This window comes from Cannabis sativa, chromosome 5, assembly GCF_029168945.1.
Source record: "Cannabis sativa cultivar Pink pepper isolate KNU-18-1 chromosome 5, ASM2916894v1, whole genome shotgun sequence".
Classification (NCBI taxonomy): Eukaryota; Viridiplantae; Streptophyta; class Magnoliopsida; order Rosales; family Cannabaceae; genus Cannabis; species Cannabis sativa.
In genome coordinates this window covers 20,518,231-20,539,334 of record NC_083605.1, presented here as the reverse complement: position 1 = coordinate 20,539,334, position 21,104 = coordinate 20,518,231, and the positions used below count along the sequence as shown (strand labels likewise).

Below are 21,104 nucleotides of genomic sequence, written 5' to 3'. Positions count from 1 at the left end.
CGTTTAGGGGAGAGTCAAGGCTATTCTATCTCATGAGCTTCTACCATTGTTTCGCAATTTGCAAGTCAAATATGGTCGCCACCATTAGGGTGATCTATACCATATAAAACACTTACAAACCACTTATCATGCGAGATTAAACGGTGCAAAATTGCTAATGAACGTTCCTCCATTAGGGAGGATTACTCACTAAAACAAACGCGGTGTAAAACCCACAATGGAGATCGAATATCTTAATAATAATAAAGCTCATTGTTTAAAATGTATTTTCTTTATTATTCTAATAAATAAATCTCATTAAATTCTATTTAAGAATTAAAATTCAAAAATAAGAATTTAATATAATATTTATAAAATTATACTTAGATGGTGATTGAAATAAAATTAATTATTTCCATCTTAGTAATAATCTTAAATATAAATATTAAGGAAATTAATTTAAGTTGAATTAAATAAATAATTAGCAACTTAAAAATTTCCTTTGAGAATATATTTATTGGGTTCGAAAATTTAAAGTATATAAAAATACAATTTTCGAAAATAATAAAAATAGAAAAGAAATACTTCAAGCAAAAATATCACCTATCTAGATTTTCTTTTGACTAATTAATTCAATTTCTAATAATATATATATATTTTAAATTTTATTATTTTAAATTAATCAATTAAATGAAAAAATCATTGATTGTAGTTGGTCCAAGAATTAATTAAAATAAATAATTACACTACAAAAAAACCCATTTTCCCCGACTAGTTTTTTGGTCATTAAAACTCATTAATTAGTCACCCAAAATTTTTTGTGACTAATTATTTTTAGTCACCATTTAGTCGCTGAATGTCGGTCGTAGAAGAGATTTAGTGACTAATATATTTAGTCACAAATAATGTTATTTTCTATGACTAAAATTTAGTTACAAAATATATTAAAGTTAGTCACAGTAAGATTGATGTATTGATCACATAAATACCAATATGCACTTTCAACAACCAAAAAAGTAAACTTTAACAACTAAAATTTAGTCACGAAAAAGCTAATATTTTGTGACTAAATAATTTAGTTGGCAATAATAAATAAAGAATTACATAAATTAATTATTCAGTGACTAATATTTAGTCATAAAAACTAATTATTATTTTTTTTAATTTTAAATATATTTATTTAAATTATATAATAAAAAAAAAATTATTCAAAAAGCTATATTTAAATAATATTGAACACATTTATTCAATACATAAAAATTACAATGGCAATCATAAAAAATTCAATTACATAATCCTTGCTTGAATTGTATTGTCTATGAACTACAACAATAAACTCAATGAATCAGAGTTGCCAACATGAAAAACAGAAAAAAGTTACCCCAATACAAACCCAACTAAATGAACAAAAAAAAAAAAAAACTAACACTAAGTTAGGCAAACAAACATAAAAAAGAATGTGAAGCCTCTATCCTAATCTGGCTCCAAACTCAGAAGCTAGAAGCACACACCCCTCAAACTCTTAAAGTATCCTCTGAGCATCTGTAGGCATGATCAGTAAAAGAATTATAAGAAAATTATTAAAATCAGCAACAATACATAGCTGCCACTACAATTTAGCTATTATGAAAGTTCCACTCTGCATTATCTTGCAACAGAGAAGAATCTACAGCAGTGAGAGAAGTTAAACATAATATAACAGTACTATAAAATCTCACCTGTAAAATCAATAAATTAAACATATGCATTGAAGTAAAATCACATCCTTAACCGTAAGGATCACATGTTGAGGTGTACTACTGATCCCGAAAAGGTACTTTTTTGCAAAGGGAGATGGCACACCCTAGACATAAGATGAAAACAAAGTAAAATCAATATGAGAAACATATTTGAAGAGATAGACTTGTAATTGAGAAACTTATTAATTACAATACAATACTTAGATTTGGATCCAACAAATGATGGTTGCATGGGAACAATAAAAAAGGGGTCTTCAGATTTAAAATCTTTAGCTCTTTGGAAAGCTTCAGCCTTTCCTTTTCTACTCAACTCCTGATTTCTTATAAATTTTTTATGTACAAGAGATTCTCCACACACTTTATCAGACTAGTTAACTGAAGGTTCATCTATTATTTTCTGTGCAATTAGGTCCTCTGAAATCATGCTGGCTTTATCATAATCACTAGTAAAAGATGGTTCAATTTTCGCACAAGGGGTTATCTTTGGCTTGGATGGTGTAGTTGAACTTCTCTTATTTGCAGCTGAAAACAACAGTAGTATAAGTCAACTTTGTAGCCATGTTTGCATTCAATTATATTGTCTAGGAGCATTATAATAATTCTCACCTAGATTGTTATATGTGATGTTTAGGGTGAAGTAGGGAATGATCAAGACAGTATATTACTACAGAACAGAGTTCTTCTTTACCTGGAACTGATAGCATAGCCATAGGGGAGTTTGCTACTCCATTGTTATGAAAAATAATCACTTCGAATAAGATTATTCCAATGTTCTTTGTCATAACAAAGGCACAAACATCACCTACTTTCAAGTCATTGTCTGGAACAATTGTATCTATACCATGAAGAAATTTAGAAATTAATAGTAAATCAAAAGGCCAGCCCCTTGAAACTAATTTTTTGAAACATAAAATCCAAAAAATTGATTAATTTCCATTCCATGTCAATATTACTCTCAAATGCCTACTCGCAATCATAATTTGAACTCATTGTAGTTAGATTAACAAGCAATATAAGCTGCAATAATAGTTCTTGTAACACAATTTCAATAATATATATCATAGACAAAAATAGAAAAATAGGGACACAAATAACCCTGCCTAACAACAGGGGATCCCAAGAAGTAAAATGGATTTTGAATCGTTCTGTGCGGTAATGGAATCGAAAACCAATTCCTTCCGTTCAAAATCCCAGAATTTATGGGCTCAATAGTGATAGATTCCTTGTCATTTGAACTAAGAAAAGTTGAAAACCGACAAAATGGGAACTTACTCATGACATAAAAATATTTGAGTCCCTAGTAATTGAATTTTTTTTTTTTTAAATACTTAAAATGATTAGAAGAATTTTTTTAACTAAAAGGGTAATACTTAAATATTATACTTGTTAAGTAAAAATTTTACTTAACAAATTGCCTAGCCAAGACCAAACCTGATTTGATGTAATAAACAACAGCTGATCTAAAAGAAAATGTTCTTTTTTTATATATACAATGCCAGGTGAATCAACTTTGCAATTGTAACACATCATATACATATGTATAATGTGTATTTGCAAATGTACGGTTATAAACAGTGAAAGTTAATTATATACACGCTAACATTTTCTTATACTTTTGGCATTACAACATATATAACTAAATACATTACCTTGAAGTCAATGCCAAATGGTTGAAATCTTTGGTAATTACCTGGCCGTAGCTGGAGTAACGCCTTCTTTGAAGAGAATATTTGCAACGGGAGGTAGAAGCCAAGCTGCAGTGCTGGAAGATTGGCCATCCTGATGACTATCATTGGATCTAGTCGGCTTTTTCCGCTCCTTCCTCAGTTTTAAGCTCACACCTCATCCGAGAAATAAGCTAAATTTCATGGCTGCAAACAAACCAAAAGCAATTGCCAGTGGCCTCACGGCCCAGTTGAAAATCCTCAATATCTAATTAAAGGAAAAAAATACCAATCATGCAGCTTGCACTACAAGAAAAAACATTTATGCTAACACTGAAAAAACATGTTGCAGAAAGAAAGAATATAACAACGTACCAGAAATACTACTGAAAGAACTTCCTGATGCCTTTTTAACCCAGAGTGGTTAATCCCGCTACCTGAGTTCAAATGAGTCTCACTGGTGTTGGTCTTCTTCCTTCCAAGTTGCCAAACATGAAATGAACACCAAAAAAGTTGCTGTGAAAAATTAACTATATCTCCCAAAATAGGCCATAAGTATACAAAATAATACATAGCACAGCCGATTAAAATATTTTATAATTAACAAACTAAAGCACGCCCAAGATTCATAAAATACAATGATGTTTCAACTATAAGAGGGTGAAGTTTTTAACCACTGAGGCCACCACAACAGAGTTTCCATAACTGAATATTTTTTCCTGCTGCAAATTGATGAGTACACATTAGGTTTCCATAGAATGAGCTTCTGAAGTTCCCTGCACCCACTTTTCCATCTGTTTCAACTTGGAAAAGCTCATAATCAATTCATTATACACATTTATCTAAAAACTGTTTAAATTTATATCGAGCCATGCCATAAATTATACACCCAAATTTAAACTATATACAGACAGAGGGAGAGAAAACTGTTATTGTTTTCTTTGCATAAGTTTGGATACATTAATTTTGTGAACATATAGAAAAAGAAAGCATAGAGAAGCAATGAATCATTTCTTACCTGAACAATACGAAGTGACCATATTATTACTATAGAAAGAGAACAAATTTTAAATAGATGAATATCTAGATTTGAAATAATAATTACAAACAGAGGAAAAGATTAACAAAGACTCTGAGACATTTTCTCAAACGCTTTGAATGCATTAGGCATTTTGAAATATTAAATTATGTGAAAACAAATGAATTTTCATACAATATTCACCAGATGTGAACTAGAAATCAAGCAAGATATAAACAACAGAGTTATATCCTATAGAGATAACCTTAACTTGGAAAAAATATAAAAATCTTAACCCTCACAACTAACTTACATAGATGAGAAGATGACAGAGAGTGAGGGCGAGAAGAGAGGTGGCGTTCTTGATTAATGCAACCAATTAGAGCAAATAAGTTGCACAAATAGACATAATAACGAAGGGGTTTCGATGGATTTTAGACTGGTCATTTTTATAGCAAACAAATTCCAGTGGAAAAAAGAATTCACCTAAAAAAAAGTAGTAAGAAATCATTCTTAATACTAGAAGAAGTAGTTAGTTTGGTGCATAATGAAATGTAAATCAACATACAGTGAGGCGCATATTACGGAACCTCTCGAGGGCCACCGTCGTCGTTGGGTGTGAAGCAGAGGTTAGGGTTGGGTTTAGTCTGTCGGGTGAGGATAGGGTGAGTCAGAGTGAGCTAAGGTTGTGAGAGAAAGCTGATAGAGAAGTTCATTTGGAGAAGAAGATGATCGAGAGTGCTAATATGCGAATGAAGGCTCAACTGAATAAGTGCTAATTAAGGTGGGGAATTGAAATATAGAGGGAAAATTTTAGAATTTACCGCCTAAAATCAAAAGAAATAAATATTGTATATCAAGTTTATTTTTAGTAATGAATAATTATATTTCTCTAAAAAATAATTATATTATTTATTATTTTTGTATATTATTTAATATTTTAATAAAAATATCAACGCGTTAAATTTTTATTATATTAAAAATAATATATCAAACTAATATTAATATATCTAGAAAAAAAAATAATATTTACATATTGTTCATACATATATGAACAAATGTAATAGATAAACATAATTCAATGCCATTGTCAACTCATTTTAACTAAATTTTATTATTAATTTTGTTTCACTACTTAAAAAACTTTATTATTAAAAATTATTAATAAAAATAAAAAAAAAGTACATCCAAATAAATATAATAATAAATAAAAATTTATTGTAGTACTCACTGCTACAAAAAAATCATAAATCAAATTAATTTATTTTGCAACAAAATTTTAGAAGCAAAATTCACTATTTGTTAAGATATTTTGTTAGTAAAAATAATTTTCTTAACTATATATTTGCCACTCATAATTCAATAACTATATATATATATATATATTTTTAAAAAATATAATATATGTTAATCACATTTTTTAAGAATTAAATTAGTAGTTAATATATATTCAATATAGTAATAATTAATCTTATGTTTTAAGGAAACTAAATAATTACTTGGTACATATAAATTATTAATAATTGTAAAAATAAATTATTTTAAGACTAATATTTTAGTTGTAAAAGATCATTAACTTTTACTGACTAACTATTTCGTCACAAATTTTAAATTTTTAATGACTAAATAATTTTAGTCACCAAAAATTATTAGTCTCGCCACTATTATAATTTGGCGCCACAGTTTTAGTGACTAAATACTATTTTAGTCACTAAATATAACAAACAGTGACTAAAAAATTGGTCATTGATTTTTTTGGTTCTAAATAAACATCGTCTCATGACTAAAATTATTTGCGACTAAAAATTAGTCACAAAATCTAACTATTAGTGACTAAGTTGATTTGGTCACAAAAATCTAGTCGCTGAAAATGTATTTTCTAGTAGTGTTAATTTACAACCCAATGTAATTTTCAAAATAAAAAATTCGAAAATATTGCATAAATAAAATGCAAATTTCGAAATTGATTAATAAAATAAAGAAAAATATATATATTGAAAATTATTTAAATTTAAGTTGAAAAATTAAATTTCAACCTAAAAATAATTTTCTATTTAATTAAGTGTCATGAAAAATCAATAAATATTTAAGTATCATGATGAAAATCAACTTAGATATTTAGATTTTTCAACTTAATTAAATGTATTCAATTCAAGAAATAATAATTAAGTGTAGAGAAGGCTTAATTATTAATTTCTATTTAATACTAGGAAAAATATACTTAATAATATTGTACCAAAATTAATTATTTAAATAATTAATTTCACAAAGTATGATTTTCCTATTTAAATATTAGAAATAATAAGTAGTCTAGAAATTACTATCTAGAAAATATCTTATTTGACTAAGTATCTTTTCAAAATTTGAAAAATATCTAATTTAAGTTATATAGAAAAAATCTAAAACTTAAATAATTTCAAATCTAGATTTAATTAAATATCACAAATTAAGTTGTAACCACTTAATTTGAAGATATCTTTTTAAAGTTAATATTTGAAAAGATATTAACCAAAAAAATATCTAAGATATTCCATTTCAAGTTAATATTTGAAAAGATATTAACTTAAAAAATATCTTAAGAATCTTTAATAACTAATGCCTAAGATTCCTCAACTTGATTTAAAATTTAAATAAAATATTCAAATTTAAGTTAGATAAGAAAAATCAGTTGATACAACTAATTTATAACTTAAATAGGAATATTTAATTAAATAAGCTCCAGAAAGAATCTAGTTAGTTAAAATTCTATATTTAATTAAATACAAGAAAAATACAAATAGTTTGTCTAGAAATAATATCTAAACTAAAAGTGTTTTTCTTAAATTTAACTTTAAAATAGTAAAATGAAAATAAATTTTCATATATTTTAAAAGTTAATTATGTTGCTAATTCAATTTTATTAGGTCAAACTAATATAATTAACCTAGTACAGTTATTCAAATCAGGCAAATGGGCCTTCACAATTGGGGTAGTTCATGTGAGGGGGTGCTGGGTTCAGTATGTCGTACCCACTTCTATGGCTCCCAACTCTCACACAAGGCCCAAAAGAGAGGAATTTAACCTTAAAATGAATAACTGTTATTAATTGAATAGGTCCAATAACTAAATGGACCTAAATAAAATTTATCATGGTGTGACATTTTATTTAGCAACAACCTATATGCATCTATATAATAAAATAAACATATAGGCTCACACAGGCACACTTTGGATGGATCCTATCATGTTGCTAGGTCATACACAGATGAAAAAAGATTGTAAAATTTACCTGTTACAAATTATTAACTTGACCAAGGGAGCCATCAGATCATTAGATCTGGCAAAAAGTAACCATGGCTATTTGCAATCAAGTAATAATAGGTTTTTAAAAACTTACATACAAGTTTAAACCACATACTCCTGCAACAAGGTTAGCTGGATAGTTGGAAGTAGGATTTATTTAATTTTAAATAAATATTTTCGAAAAATAAATAAATCAAAAAAAATTTAATTTCTCGAAAAAATAAAAAAAAATTTAATTTCGGAATAAATAAAAAAAATTTAAATTTCGAAAAATAATAAAAAAATTCAAAATTAAACCTACTTTTTGAAAAATTAGGTTTCAACCAACCTAAATATCATTTCAAAATTTGCTAACTACTTTTAAAAATTAAATGTTATTTTAAAAATAAAAATTAGAAAAGATAAAAGAAATATCTTTTCAGATTTTTAAATTTAATTTAAATAAATAAAATAACAAAATTTAAAAGTTAGCAAAATATCTTATATCTATTTAAAATTACATGATTATAAATATCTTATTTTAAATTTAAATAAGGTCAAAATATCTAAAAAGATTTAATTTTTAAAAAAAATCTTAAAAGATAAGATATTATTAAAAAAATATCTTAAAAGATAAGATATTTTAAAATATCTTAAAAGATTTTATAAATATCTCATAAAATCTGACCTTAAATTTTAAAAAAAAAGATATAATCAAATTTAAAAATAAGATAGATTTTTTAAGCAAGAAGATAGATACTAATTCTATTCAAATTCAAATTACACTAATATCTTGAATTAAATTAAAAAAAATTAAATTAATTCAAAATGATAATTAGAATTGAATTAGGAATAGTAATAGTATATATACAAAACCATACAAAAAATCGGAAGTTAATTACATGAAAAAGCATGAAAAATCGAAGAAAAACGAAAAAATTCGAAACTGTACGGACAGATTTGCGATCGCAGGAAAATATCAGCACAGCCCCGATTTTTCCAAATCTTCAAAAAATCATAACTAATTCAAATAAAATCCAAATTAAGTTCTGTAAAAGGCTAACTTGCTTAAATTTTTTCATACTATCCAATAAAAATAATTCCAGAAACGAAATCACAATTATTTTACACGAAAATTTCACAAACATCAATCAATCATCAAATAACACTCAATACAACATGATACCAGCCAAAGAACATACAAACAATCGTTTTAAAGTCCAAATTTCATGTAAGTAAATCAATTACCATGGCTCTAAGGCCAGTTTTTGGAAATTATTTTACCAGGATCTTAAATCTACTCACAAGTATGTTTATTAACATCCTAAATATGAACTTTCTAAAACGATAAAATAAACACATATAAAGTTAAGAAAACCTTACATTGATGCAGCGGAATAAATGTCTCCTTCCACTCAGATCTCTAACCCTTGATTCCTTTCTGTAGCAGAGTATAATCAAGATCTGAGCCCGAATCTCCTCCTTATTCAAGCTTTGATCCTTCACAGTCTTCCAATCTATGATTGAGTTACTGCTTGCTGTGTGTGGGCACTTACTCTTTCACTAGGGTCACGAAAAAGATGAAGGGAAAAGAGAGAGAGGTATTTCGGCCAAGGATAGAAAGTGAGAAGGCTCAGTTTTCTGAAGAGAGAAATTTCTGTCAGAAAGCTAATGAAAGCATGTTATGAGAGTGAGCCATCACTTTCTATTTATAGGCAACTACTAGGTTTAGGTTAGGATTTATTTGGCATTAAAATAATGAAAATATTGATTTGAAAAATCTATTTAAGTGGCCGGCCATGTGGTGTTAATGGGCCTCACTTAATTTTGCAATTTTATCAAATTTTATCTATATTTTCTCAAAAATGCCAATTTTCCAATTCTAACCTTTTAAATGCCAAAACTAATTATTTAATAATTAAAATACATTATTAAATAATATTGTCATTTAATTTAATTATTAATTAGACATATAAAGTCTATTAATAAATAAATAAACCTAGAAAACTCTTTTCCTTACAATTTCACCCCTGCTTAGTGAAAATTCATAAAATTAGACATAGTCTAACTTTAGAATTATAATTGACCAATCACGAATCAATTAATGAGTCTTACAAGCAGAATGTTCTCAACTAGAATGGGGACCATGGATCTATATGCTGAGCTTCCAATAAGTGAACCAAATTTACCAAGTAAATTCCTACTTATTAATTCTTCGTTGAATCCACTCTTAGAACTTAGAATTGCACTCTCAGACTTATATAGAGCATATTGTATGTTTCACGATACCAATATACTATCTCATTTAACCATTGTTATAATCTTATTGTGATTTAAAGATCCTCTATATAGATGATTTACATCGAGATGGGATTTCTTTACCGTTCTCACCCCTCAATGTATTTTGCCCCTTAAAACACTTAGCTACCTGTAAATGGTGTTTAGTGATCTAATAATTAGTCAGTTAAACAAGAGCTCATCCATTTACTTCTATTTGCTAAGCTCGAAGGGAATCATCACTTAACTTCTATACACCAGTAGAAGCTATAGATTCCATATTTATGTTCAGCACTCCCACTCAATCATACTATCATGTTCTCGAAATATACGTATCACCCTGACCCGAAAGTAGGCTTAACTAATAAATCTAAGAACATGAATAGCACTCCTGAGTTGAGCCCAAGCATATCAGGATTTAGATTCTTTTAATCTTAAGATCAACTACTGATATTGACTTGGAAAGATATGTATAACGGTAAGTTTGTAATATCTTAACTTAGTTGCAATATCGGTCCAGTCCAATGTATACTCCATACATTCGAAACTAGTATACTTTACTAATGTCCTGAAAAGAACATAACACTTACTCCAAGTGTAAGTACACATCATCGCTGATTATCACATTAGTGTAAATCCAATAACACTGATGAAACAAGGACCAAAACTTTTGATTCATATGATCACAATCACATTCCACTGTGTTGACGATACTGTAATTGTGAATAAACATATGATCTGGATTTAACTGATTTTGTGTGTATGAATGTAATAAACATATTAAACCATTAGCATGTAAAATTCATGCAAACATCAATCACTTCTAATTTCTTATATTGATAACTAATCAGATTGTAAAGAGTTTTATTTAGGGCATAGAACCCAACAATAATCTACAACAGAGTTTACTTGCATTTGGAGAACTGCTATGTTCTTTCCAGAGCATTGGTTAAAGTAAAGCTCAGGTTGGATGCATGGAGTATGCATCGGAAGGGACCGATATTGAACTTTGACTTAGATTTATTAAACTTACCATAATATCTATTCAAGTCAATATCGCCTAGTTGATCCTAGATCAAATGATCTTAATTCTGATATGATTAGGCTCAATCTTGAAAGGCTATTCGTGTTCTTTGATTTGTTAGTTAAGCCTACTTTTAGGTCAGGGTGATACGTACATTTTGGGAACACGGTAGTGCAATTGAGTGGGAGCTCTATCATAAACATGGAATCTATAGCTTCTATCTGGCGAATAGTAAGCAAAGGATGATCTCCTTCGAGCTTGACCAAATGAACATAAATGGTGGAGTACTCATTTCACATAAGCTAAAATATCATTTATACGGGGTCAAGTGTTTTAAGGAATAAATACATTGTAGGGTGTAACGGTAATTTAATCCCTTTACTGTGTAGATCATTCATATAGAGGATCATTGATCACATTAGGATTATAACAATGGATAACTAATGATGTGTCTATATGGTGGAACATATAGAGCATTCTATATACTGAGAGTGCAATTCTAAGTTCTATGCGTGGATTCAACGAAGAATTAATAAGTTAGTGAATTTTAGTGCTAAATTCTTGATCTACTTATTGGAAGCTCGGTTATATAGACCCATGGTCCCCGCACTAGTTGAGATAATATTGCTTGTAAGACTCATATAATTGGTTTTGATTAAGCAATTATAATTCTCAAATTAGACTATGTCTATTTGTGAATTTTTCACTAAGTAAGGGCGAAATTGTAAAGAAAGAGTTTATAGGGGCATATTTGTTAATTATGATACTTTGTATGGTTGAATTAATAAATATGATAAATGACAATATTATTTAATAATTATTTATAGTTATTAAATAGTTAGAATTGACATTTAAATGGTTGAATTAGAAAATTGGCGTTTTTGAGAAAATCAGATGCAGAAAAGGTAAAACTGCAAAATTGCAAAAAGTGAGGCCCAAATCCACTTGTATAGGGCCAGCCACTTTTGTAGGAAATTTAAACTGATATTTTTATTATTTTAATGCCAAACAATTCAAACCTAACCCTAGTGGAATGCTATAAATAGATAGTGAAGGCTTCAGGAAATTTACACTTAAATTTTCTATTTTTTCTTCAGAGAAAAACCTGAGCCTTTCTCTCTCCCTATCTTTAGCTGCCACTTCTTCTTTCTCTTCCCTCTTGAAATTTTGAAATTTCTTAGTGTATGAGTAGTGCCCACACACAGCAAGTGATACCTCAATCATAGTGAGGAAGATCGTGAAGAAAGACTTTCAGCAAGAAGGAGTTTCAGCATCAAAGATTCAGAGAAAGAGATCCAGGTTCAGATATTGATAATGCTCTGCTACAGAAAGGAATCAAGGGCTAGATATCTGAACGAAAGGAGTCATTTAATTCCGCTGCACCCAATGTAAGGTTTCTTAAACTTTATATGTATTTATTTCATCGTTTTAGAAAGTTCATATTTAGGGTGTTAATAAACATACTTGTGAGTAGATCTAAGATCCTGGTAAAATAAATTCCAACAGCAAGGTGCTAAGAGCTAAATACCTTCGGGGTAGACAATTTTTTGACTGTACAGTCAAGAGCTTAGATTCCTTGTTCTGGAGGAATGTGGTGCGTTCTAAAGAGATGTTAAAGAAAGGGGCGTGCAAACTTATTACCAATGGGAGGGATACAAGGATCTGGGATGACCCCTGGATTATACATGGGTCTGAGTTTTACCCTAGACCCAAGAACAACCCCCAAGGAATGCCCGATCTGGCGGCAGATTTAATTGCTCCTGATGGGAATTGGGACATCCGGAAGCTTAATGATCTCTTTGACAGGGAAACAAAATATCTTGAGGGTCGGTAAACCAAACGGCCAAGGTAGGGATAAATGGGTCTGGACTAAGGAATCTAATGGTTTTTTCTCACCTAAGTCAGCTTATCTCATCCAAGCCTTGGGTCGGGCCCCTTTGTGTAGTGTTGCTCCGTCTTTATGGAACAAGCTGTGGAATTCAAAGATCTTGGAGCGCCATAAAGTACTATGGTGGAGCATTCTCTCGGATGCGCTTCCGATTAGGGCACTCTTCTCTAAGAGAATGGTTATTGACGAGACCTCCTGCCCCATTTGTGGGAAGGGAGATGAAACCATGGAACACTTGTTTCTCTTTTGCGATTTGGCATCTCACCTCTGGAGATCCTCCCCTTGGGGGATTATGCCTGTTGTGGATTTTGGTGCTCGCATGTGGAATTGGGTTAAATTTCTTTGGGATCTTAGGTCCAGAGGAGTGGATACTGATGGTTTATTCTTGTACGCTTCCATTGTGGTTGACACTATTTGGAGGGCTCGTAATGACAAGGTTCATAATAACTCTTTGGGTACCTTGGTACATTATATTGATTCTATATATTATTGTTACGCAGATTATGGCTCCTGTTTGTTCAAGTCTCACCGGGTTGAAGACACACTGGTTTGGTCCCCGCCGCCTGAGGATTGGATCAAAATCAATTGCGATGTCAGAGTTGGAGAGGAAACCATGTGTGCAGTGGCCATTGCAAGGGATCATCAGGAGGCGATTTTTTGGGTGGCAACGAACAAAATTCACTTCTCTGACCCTTTTTTAGGAGAAGCGGCGGCTTGTTTGTTGGCCTTGGAGACGACGATCTCGATGCATCACCCTTTTGTTGTGGTGGAGAGCGATTCTGCGATTGTGATCAAGAATCTTAAAGGTGACGAGTCCTTTTGGAGGATTGAGAACTACACAAGTCAATGCAAGCAGCTCTTTACCTTTTTCACTAGTTGTAATTTTTCTTTCATTTCTAGAAAATATAATTTTGTGGCTCATAATGTGGCCAATTGGGCTTTTGCCAAGAACATTAATGGTATGGTAGAGGTATCTACTATTCCGAATGCTATCTTTTGTAATGACCGTGAGGTCCAATTTCTTCTCTTAATATAATGAACGCTTTATTTTCAAAAAAAAAAAAGAATTATGATAATAGTTATGATAGATCGTGGACGTGGTTTATGTTCTCTTCAATGATTTGGTTGTTAAAGAAGTAAAATGCCCAATTAAAGCATTAATATAGAATTATCTTTGAAAGTATTCTTTTTATTTGAGTATTTAATGTAAAAATAAGTTACTTGCACAAATATTTTGGATTACTTCTTTGTAGACAAATATTTTTTATGCAAGTTCGGTCTTCCATATCATCATCGACATTTACTATAGTCAATTCTTCTCTAGTAGAACTTGAGAGAGTGCAACCTATAGTTGACCATGTGTGAATACTTGTTTAGGAAGATATATGTCGACTCGTTTAAGGGATTGTCTTGGCTTTTATTGATTGTCATTGTAAAGCATTATGCCAGAGGAAGTTATCGTCTGTTAGCTTGAATGGCCATCTTAATTCATTGGGAGACATTATTATTTTGGGGATTGTGACATTCTGACCAATATTTATTCTTGAGATGATATCACCCCAGAATGGACTATTTACCAAGATGTGTGACTATCAATTGACCTTCTATTTGATTTAGATTTATGAGCAACATTACAGGCGGAGTGCACCTTCCTTAAGTCGTATGTCATGATTAGGGATTCCATTGAATTTCAAGTTGTGTAAAAATTCAAATGGATACAAAAGATCTTCATCGCTTGTGTTGACACTTGCTTTGCATGTGTTGTCGGAGCTAAAATAAGTTCTTCCTTCACCAAGTATCATAGTCATGATCATCTCGTTTAATTCAAGAACCATTTTATTCTTTGGTATTAATATTGCTCTTTCTTTTAAATATACAAGATCATTGTACATTTTTAAAAGTGTTGGGTAGATAGCTTTGACAATAGATTTCATTGGATCTTCAAATGGGCTTTTGTAGATATCATCAAGAATTTTAATTATTTAATTTTTGATGTCATTATAGAATGATCCATTCCCAATCTGTAACAATCATTTGTCGAAAGAAGCTATTTTAGTTGCTTCTGGACCTGTCACATTTTCTTTATGGAGCCTCATATTATGGTTAAGTTCAAATATATTGAAAAATGGCCACATGTAAGATGAATTGAGAGAAGCATTAACAATGTCAGCTCTTGTACCCTTTGGCACAATTGGAAATATTTGTCTAAAATTACCACCACAAACTATTTTTAGTCCTCCAAAAGGTTTGTTTGAGCTATTTTCATACCTTATTCTCGAAATTTCCCTTAATACCCTATTCAATGCTTCAAAACAAAACTTATTTGTTATAGGTACTTCATCCCAAATGATTACAGAAGGTTTTAGAAGAAGCCCAACTAATAAGGTGCCTTGTCAGATGTCACATGTTGACTCAGCTGTAATATCCAATGAAATATGAAATTGTGAATGAGCTGTCCTTCCATTGGGCAATAACAAAGCCGCTATGTTAGAAGTTGCAACATGTAACACTATTTTTGATTGTGATCTTAGCTTTGCAATTATTGCATTCCACAAAAATATTTTTGCAACACCACCATGACCATTGGCGAAAAACAAATTTTCTTGGTCATTCTCAACTAAATGTATTATTCTTTCATAAGCTACTTTTTGGCAAGGATTTAGAGTGACAAAAGATTTTTGGTACAACATGTTTAATTGATCTCGATCATAATCCAACTCTTTAGTGACCAATCTATTATTTGAATCTCTTATCAAAGAAGCATTTGGTAAAGGCATTCCATCTATTTCTCTTAAGCTTTTTTCCATTTTCAACATGATACTTTCTATTTCAAATAATGTGTATGCTTCCACTTGTTGTTTAGTTAGCTGAAGATCCTTCATTTTGAATCTCTTCCTTTATAACATGGTTATGTCTTTAAACATTATAGAATAAATACATTTTCAAAGTTCAGATGCATTCAAAACTAGCAATGAATGATTATCGATACAAGTAGATGCCTTAATCTATTTCTAGTTTCCTGGTATGCGGCTTTAATCAAGCAGTTGATCCACTCTTTGTCATCGTATAGTAATTCCAAAGTGTAACATGAAGCTTTGAAAGTGGGGGTATGTTATTCCATTTATTGTTCTTATACTTTGAAAGAAAGTGCAACCTTTCACAAAATTCAGGAACATTCTCATGTAGAAGCATTCTTCGATTGATGGATGAGCGAAGTAAATTCTTCCAATTGATATCCCCCTTTTCCTCCTAGTCCATATTTTCTCATCTAAGTTCCGAATCCAATTTGTAGGAAAATCAGAATAAGTTAGGTCTCGTCCATCCTCATTATTCTTGTTTGCCTCCTACCAAAGAGCTTTCCTGTAACGCCCTAACATAGGGACGTCATATGTGTGAATTTATAAACTAGTTTATTAATAGATAACTAAATTATTAAAATTTATGATAATATTAAAAACTCAACTAAAATAAAACCCGTAACGGACATCATAATGACACTAAAATTTTATTCCGGAGATCACTGTTATAAAAATTTTACAAAAGGACTATATACAATAACAAGTCAAAATACACAACACATACAACCCAAAATAACTCCTAGCAACTCAGCACACAAGACAGTAGGGTCAATATGTACATTGCCAGAGAAGACTGTCACCTCATGGCTGCTCTAAATTTTTCTTGCCCTTACCTGCACCATAGAGCACCAGTGAGTCACAAGGACTCAGCAAGAAAAGTAATAAAGGAGAATACATGTAATAATTAGTTATCCATTTCACTAATATAATTTAATTAAATAATAACATTCAAAAGAGTGTATAATATAACCAACCGTATACATGGAAGTAAAAAAGAACCATATATTGCATTGCCTCATCAAGCAAGCCCGTGTCATAATTTGACACCCATATATCGCATCATCGCATCACCTAATCAGGTGAGCCCATGCCAAAACTTGACACCCATGTATCGCATCGCCTAATCAGATAAGCATGTGCCTTATCTTGGCACCAATATATTTCATCACCTAATCAGGTGAGCCTGTGTCATAGTCTGGCACCCATGTGTCGCATCGCCTAATCAGACGAGCCCATGCCCTATCTTGGCACCAATATATCGCATCACCTAATTAGGCAAGCCCATGCAAAAACCTGGCACCCATGTATCGCATCACCTAATCAGACGAGCATGTGCCCTATCCTGGCACCAATATATTGCATTACCTAATCAGGTGAGCCCGTGTCATAGCCTGGCACCCATGTGTTGCATTGTCTGGTCAGACTAGCCTGTGCCCTATCTTGGCACCAATATATCGCATCACCTAATCAAGTGAGCCCATGCCATAGCCTGGCACCCATATGTCACTATTGCGACCTAAACAAGATAATCGACAAGTAAAAAACCTAACTACAGTTTCAGTTTATAGTCATGACTTATCACGGTTGTCTCACAGGAACAACCCGAATACCACTCCCTAGTATTCATATATCCTATTGCCTAATCAGGAAAGCTCATGCCATAGCCTAGCATCCATATATCGCATTGCCTAATTAGGCAAGCCTATGTTATAGCTTGGCATCCATATATTGCATTGCCTAATTAGGCAAGCCTACATTTCTCAGTCATTGTCTAATAAGACAATCATAACTTTAACCCACTTTAATAGTAATCACCATTTCATCACCACGATCATAATTGAGTCGTAATGATGATAATCGTACCTTAACATTTTATGTGATACATATATACTTTTCTTACCTCAAGTTTTGGTTCATGTATGTTGGCCAATGTAACGCCTAGATACTTAGGCACGCTATAGTGATTTTCTAATTAACGTACCACCTTTGCTAACCAAAGGATTTTCCTTAAACATTGTGCCAAATTAAATTTTTGATTTAAAATATTAAACTTTCTAAACATATATATTTACATAAACCGGGATCCCATATTTAAACTTTTACAATCTTTATCAAATTACTTTTACAACATGTCGCACAACGACTACAAAATACAACCCAAGTTGTCTTGAGACTGAACACTCGAGGTCGCGTTGTCTTGACATGTACAATCTGTTGGGGATTATTTTACCAGGATCTAGATTTACTACCATGTATGTTGTTTAACATCCTAGATATGAATCTTCTAAAATAATAGAATTTAAACACGTATAAAGTTCAAGAAACCTTACATTGACTGCAGCCGAATTAAATGTCTCTTTCCACTCAGATCTCTAACTCTTGTTCCTTTCTGTCGTAGATTATTATCAAGATCTAGGCCCGATTCTCCTTCAGGTGTTTGGATTCTTCACAGTCTTACACACTATGATTGAGTACATGATTTGCTATGTGTGGGCATGTACTCTTTCACTATAACGTTAAAAAATTTGAAGAGAGAGAGAGAGAGAGAGAGAGAGAGAGAGAGAGAGAGAGAGAGAGAGAGAGAGAGAGAGAGAGAGAGAGAGAGAGAGAAGATTCTAATAAATTTTGACTAAAAGGTTAATCTGCCTATCACCCTGTATATAGTCTATCACTATGTATTTATAGGAATTCTTCAAGGTTTAGGTTTGAATTATATGGCATTAAAAAATTGATAAATAAATGGCTAAATACACCTTAAGTGGTCGGCCATAGGATGTGGGCCCCACTAATTATAATTTTATCATTTTATTCAACTATTTATCTTTTCTTTCACAAATGTCATATTTTCTAACTTCAATGCTTTTATTTTATTAAAACCCACACTTATTATTTTTTATTAAAACCCATGCTTAGTGATAATTTTGACAGCATGATAATTGTTTTGAATCTCTTATTCTTCCCTTTGCTTATATACTACACATCGACTTATTTTCTTAAGTCTAGTGAAATAAGAAAAACCATAAAGATTTATCATGAATTAGGCAACATAACACCATGAAAAGTTCATATTTTTCTCCTTGATTATATATCACATATTGACTTATTTCCTAAAGTTTAGTGAATCAAAGAGAAATATAGAAATTATGATAAAAATTGATTACATAAGAATGTTAGTCTTTTCTTTCCCCTTTTGATTATATATAACATCAACTTATTTTTTGAAGTCTAATGAATCAAAAGGGTTTAGAATGACTCTTAATTGCGTTAAAAAAATAAAAATAAAAAAAAGAATCGGACGTTGATCCATTCATAGATCTTCACTTACCCTTGTAAAGATTTGAAGAAAGACCTTCAATATGCAGTTTTTTCTCTTCTTTTTCTCAGATACTTTCTCTCTCTCCCTTTTTTTTTTGCTTCACTCTTACGTAGCAATTTTTTGCCAATAATTTTCAAACTCTTTAATTGTTCTGCCCCTATCTCTTTATAGCCTCCTTTTTATTATTATTATCATTATTTTGTTGATAAAATCCACTTAACGTGAAAGTGGTGGAAGTGGAGAAAAGATCTCCTTCATTTGTTCTTTTTTTTTACTAACTCATTCCTACTTGTTTTTTTTTATTATTATTATTTTAATAATCAATAATTCCCTTTAGGTTTTAACGGAAAAAAATATTCATATACTAAAATAATAATAATAATAATAATAATAATGATAATCATTATTGTAGTGGCCAAAAATTGCTCTAAGCCCAACGATCGAAGTACTTACAAAACCCACTTATAAGTCAGAAACAAGGAACCCGTAAGCCCAATGGCTCACATGGGCCACGCCCAATCCATGCCTTTCCGGTCATACCCATATTTGAATGTCCAACCCACAATAAAGCTTGATCTTAAAGTGTAATATTGGGGTTGAAACGTGGAGGAAGAAGAACGTTAAGTTTCCCAACAAACCCAGAAAAATAGCAATCCTCCCTAGCATAGCGGAGCGAGAATATCGACCCTCTAAGTGATGCGTTGATGTGAGGACGCTCATCCAAGAACGAACCTAAAAGATGACGCTCATCCCTAGAGAAGTGGAGGAAGACATTTCTCTAGGGATGGACTGTTGGGTTTTATGCCCTAAATAAAACTCATTTCAATATAATCAGATTTACTTATTAATATAGATCAGAAATAACATTTAATGTTGCATGGTTCACATGATTTATTTCATGATTATATGTACATAATGTATCAATTCATCTGAAACCCTTTTCACATACTTGATCCTGTTTATTGTGCCGTCAACACATTGGAAAGTAAACATGACTATGTGAATAAAGTTTCCTAGATTTATCAGACATAGGGTTTTACTGATATGATAATCTACAACAGAGTTTACTTGCATTTGGAGAAGTGCTATGTTCTTTCCAGAGCATTGGTTAAAGTAAAGCTCAGGTTGGATGCATGGAGTATGCATTGGAAGGGACCGATATTGAACTTTGACTTAGATTTATTAAACTTACCGTAATATCTATTCAAGTCAATATCGCCTAGTTGATCCTAGATCAAATGATCTTAATCCTGATATGATTAGGCTCAATCTTGAAAGGCTATTCGTGTTCTTTGATTTGTTAGTTAAGCCTACCTTTAGGTCAGGGTGATACGTACATTTTGGGAACACGGTAGTGTAATTGAGTGGGAGCGCTAACATAAACATGGAATCTATAGCTTCTATCTGGCGAATAGTAAGCAAAGGATGATCTCCTTCGAGCTTGACCAAACGAACATAAATGGTGGAGTACTCATTTCACATAAGCTGAAATATCATTTATACGGGGTCAAGTGTTTTAAGGAATAAATACATTGTAGGGTGTTACGGTAATCTAATCCCTTTACAGTGTAGATCATTCATATAGAGGATCATTGATCAAATTAGGATTATAACAATGGATAACTAATGATGTGTCTATATGGTGGAACATATAGAGCATTCTATATACTGAGAGTGCAATTCTAAGTTCTATGCGTGGATTCAATGAAGAATTAATAAGTTAGTGAATTTTAGTGCTAAATTCTTGATCTACTTATTGGAAGCTCGGTTATATAGACCCATGGTCCCCGCACTAGTTGAGATAATATTGCTTGTAAGACTCATGTAATTGGTTTTGATTAATCAATTATAATTCTCAATTTAGACTATGTCTATTTGTGAAATTTTCACTAAGTAAGGGCAAAATTGTAAAGAAAGAGTTTTAGGGGCATATTTGTTAATTATGATACTTTGTATGGTTCAATTAATAAATATGATAAATGAGAATATTATAGTTATTAAATAGTTAGAATTGGCATTTAAATGGTTGAATTAGAAAATTGGCGTTTTTGAGAAAATCAGATGCAGAAAAGATAAAACT

General features: G+C 31.1%; 1 protein-coding gene and 1 long non-coding RNA gene across 9 annotated transcripts; one reads left to right on the top strand and one right to left on the bottom strand.

Moving 5' to 3' along the window:
* Positions 1–1,211: 1,211 nt before the first annotated feature.
* LOC115714615 (uncharacterized) lies at positions 1,212–5,192 on the bottom strand. 8 transcript variants are annotated; one of them, XR_009687826.1, is made up of 4 exons: positions 3,758–5,192; positions 1,919–3,589; positions 1,698–1,822; positions 1,212–1,521 (listed from the first exon to the last, which is right to left on the bottom strand). It is a non-coding gene; the product is annotated as an uncharacterized LOC115714615 (long non-coding RNA). The 8 variants fall into 8 exon arrangements; XR_009687824.1 differs by having other exon boundaries at positions 1,698–2,240; positions 2,325–3,589; XR_009687819.1 differs by having other exon boundaries at positions 1,698–2,240; positions 2,407–3,589.
* Positions 5,193–12,725: 7,533 nt separating this feature from the next.
* On the top strand, positions 12,726–13,886 carry LOC115717800 (uncharacterized). Its single transcript, XM_030646773.2, has one exon. It carries the CDS (start codon positions 12,726–12,728, stop codon positions 13,884–13,886), a length of 1,161 nt encoding a protein of 386 aa, XP_030502633.2.
* Positions 13,887–21,104: the final 7,218 nt, after the last annotated feature.

Excerpts from the sequence above, each read along its gene's own strand:
- LOC115717800 (XM_030646773.2), top strand. The coding sequence starts at position 12,726 with ATGGGAATTGGGACATCCGGAAGCTTAATGATCTCTTTGACAGGGAAA.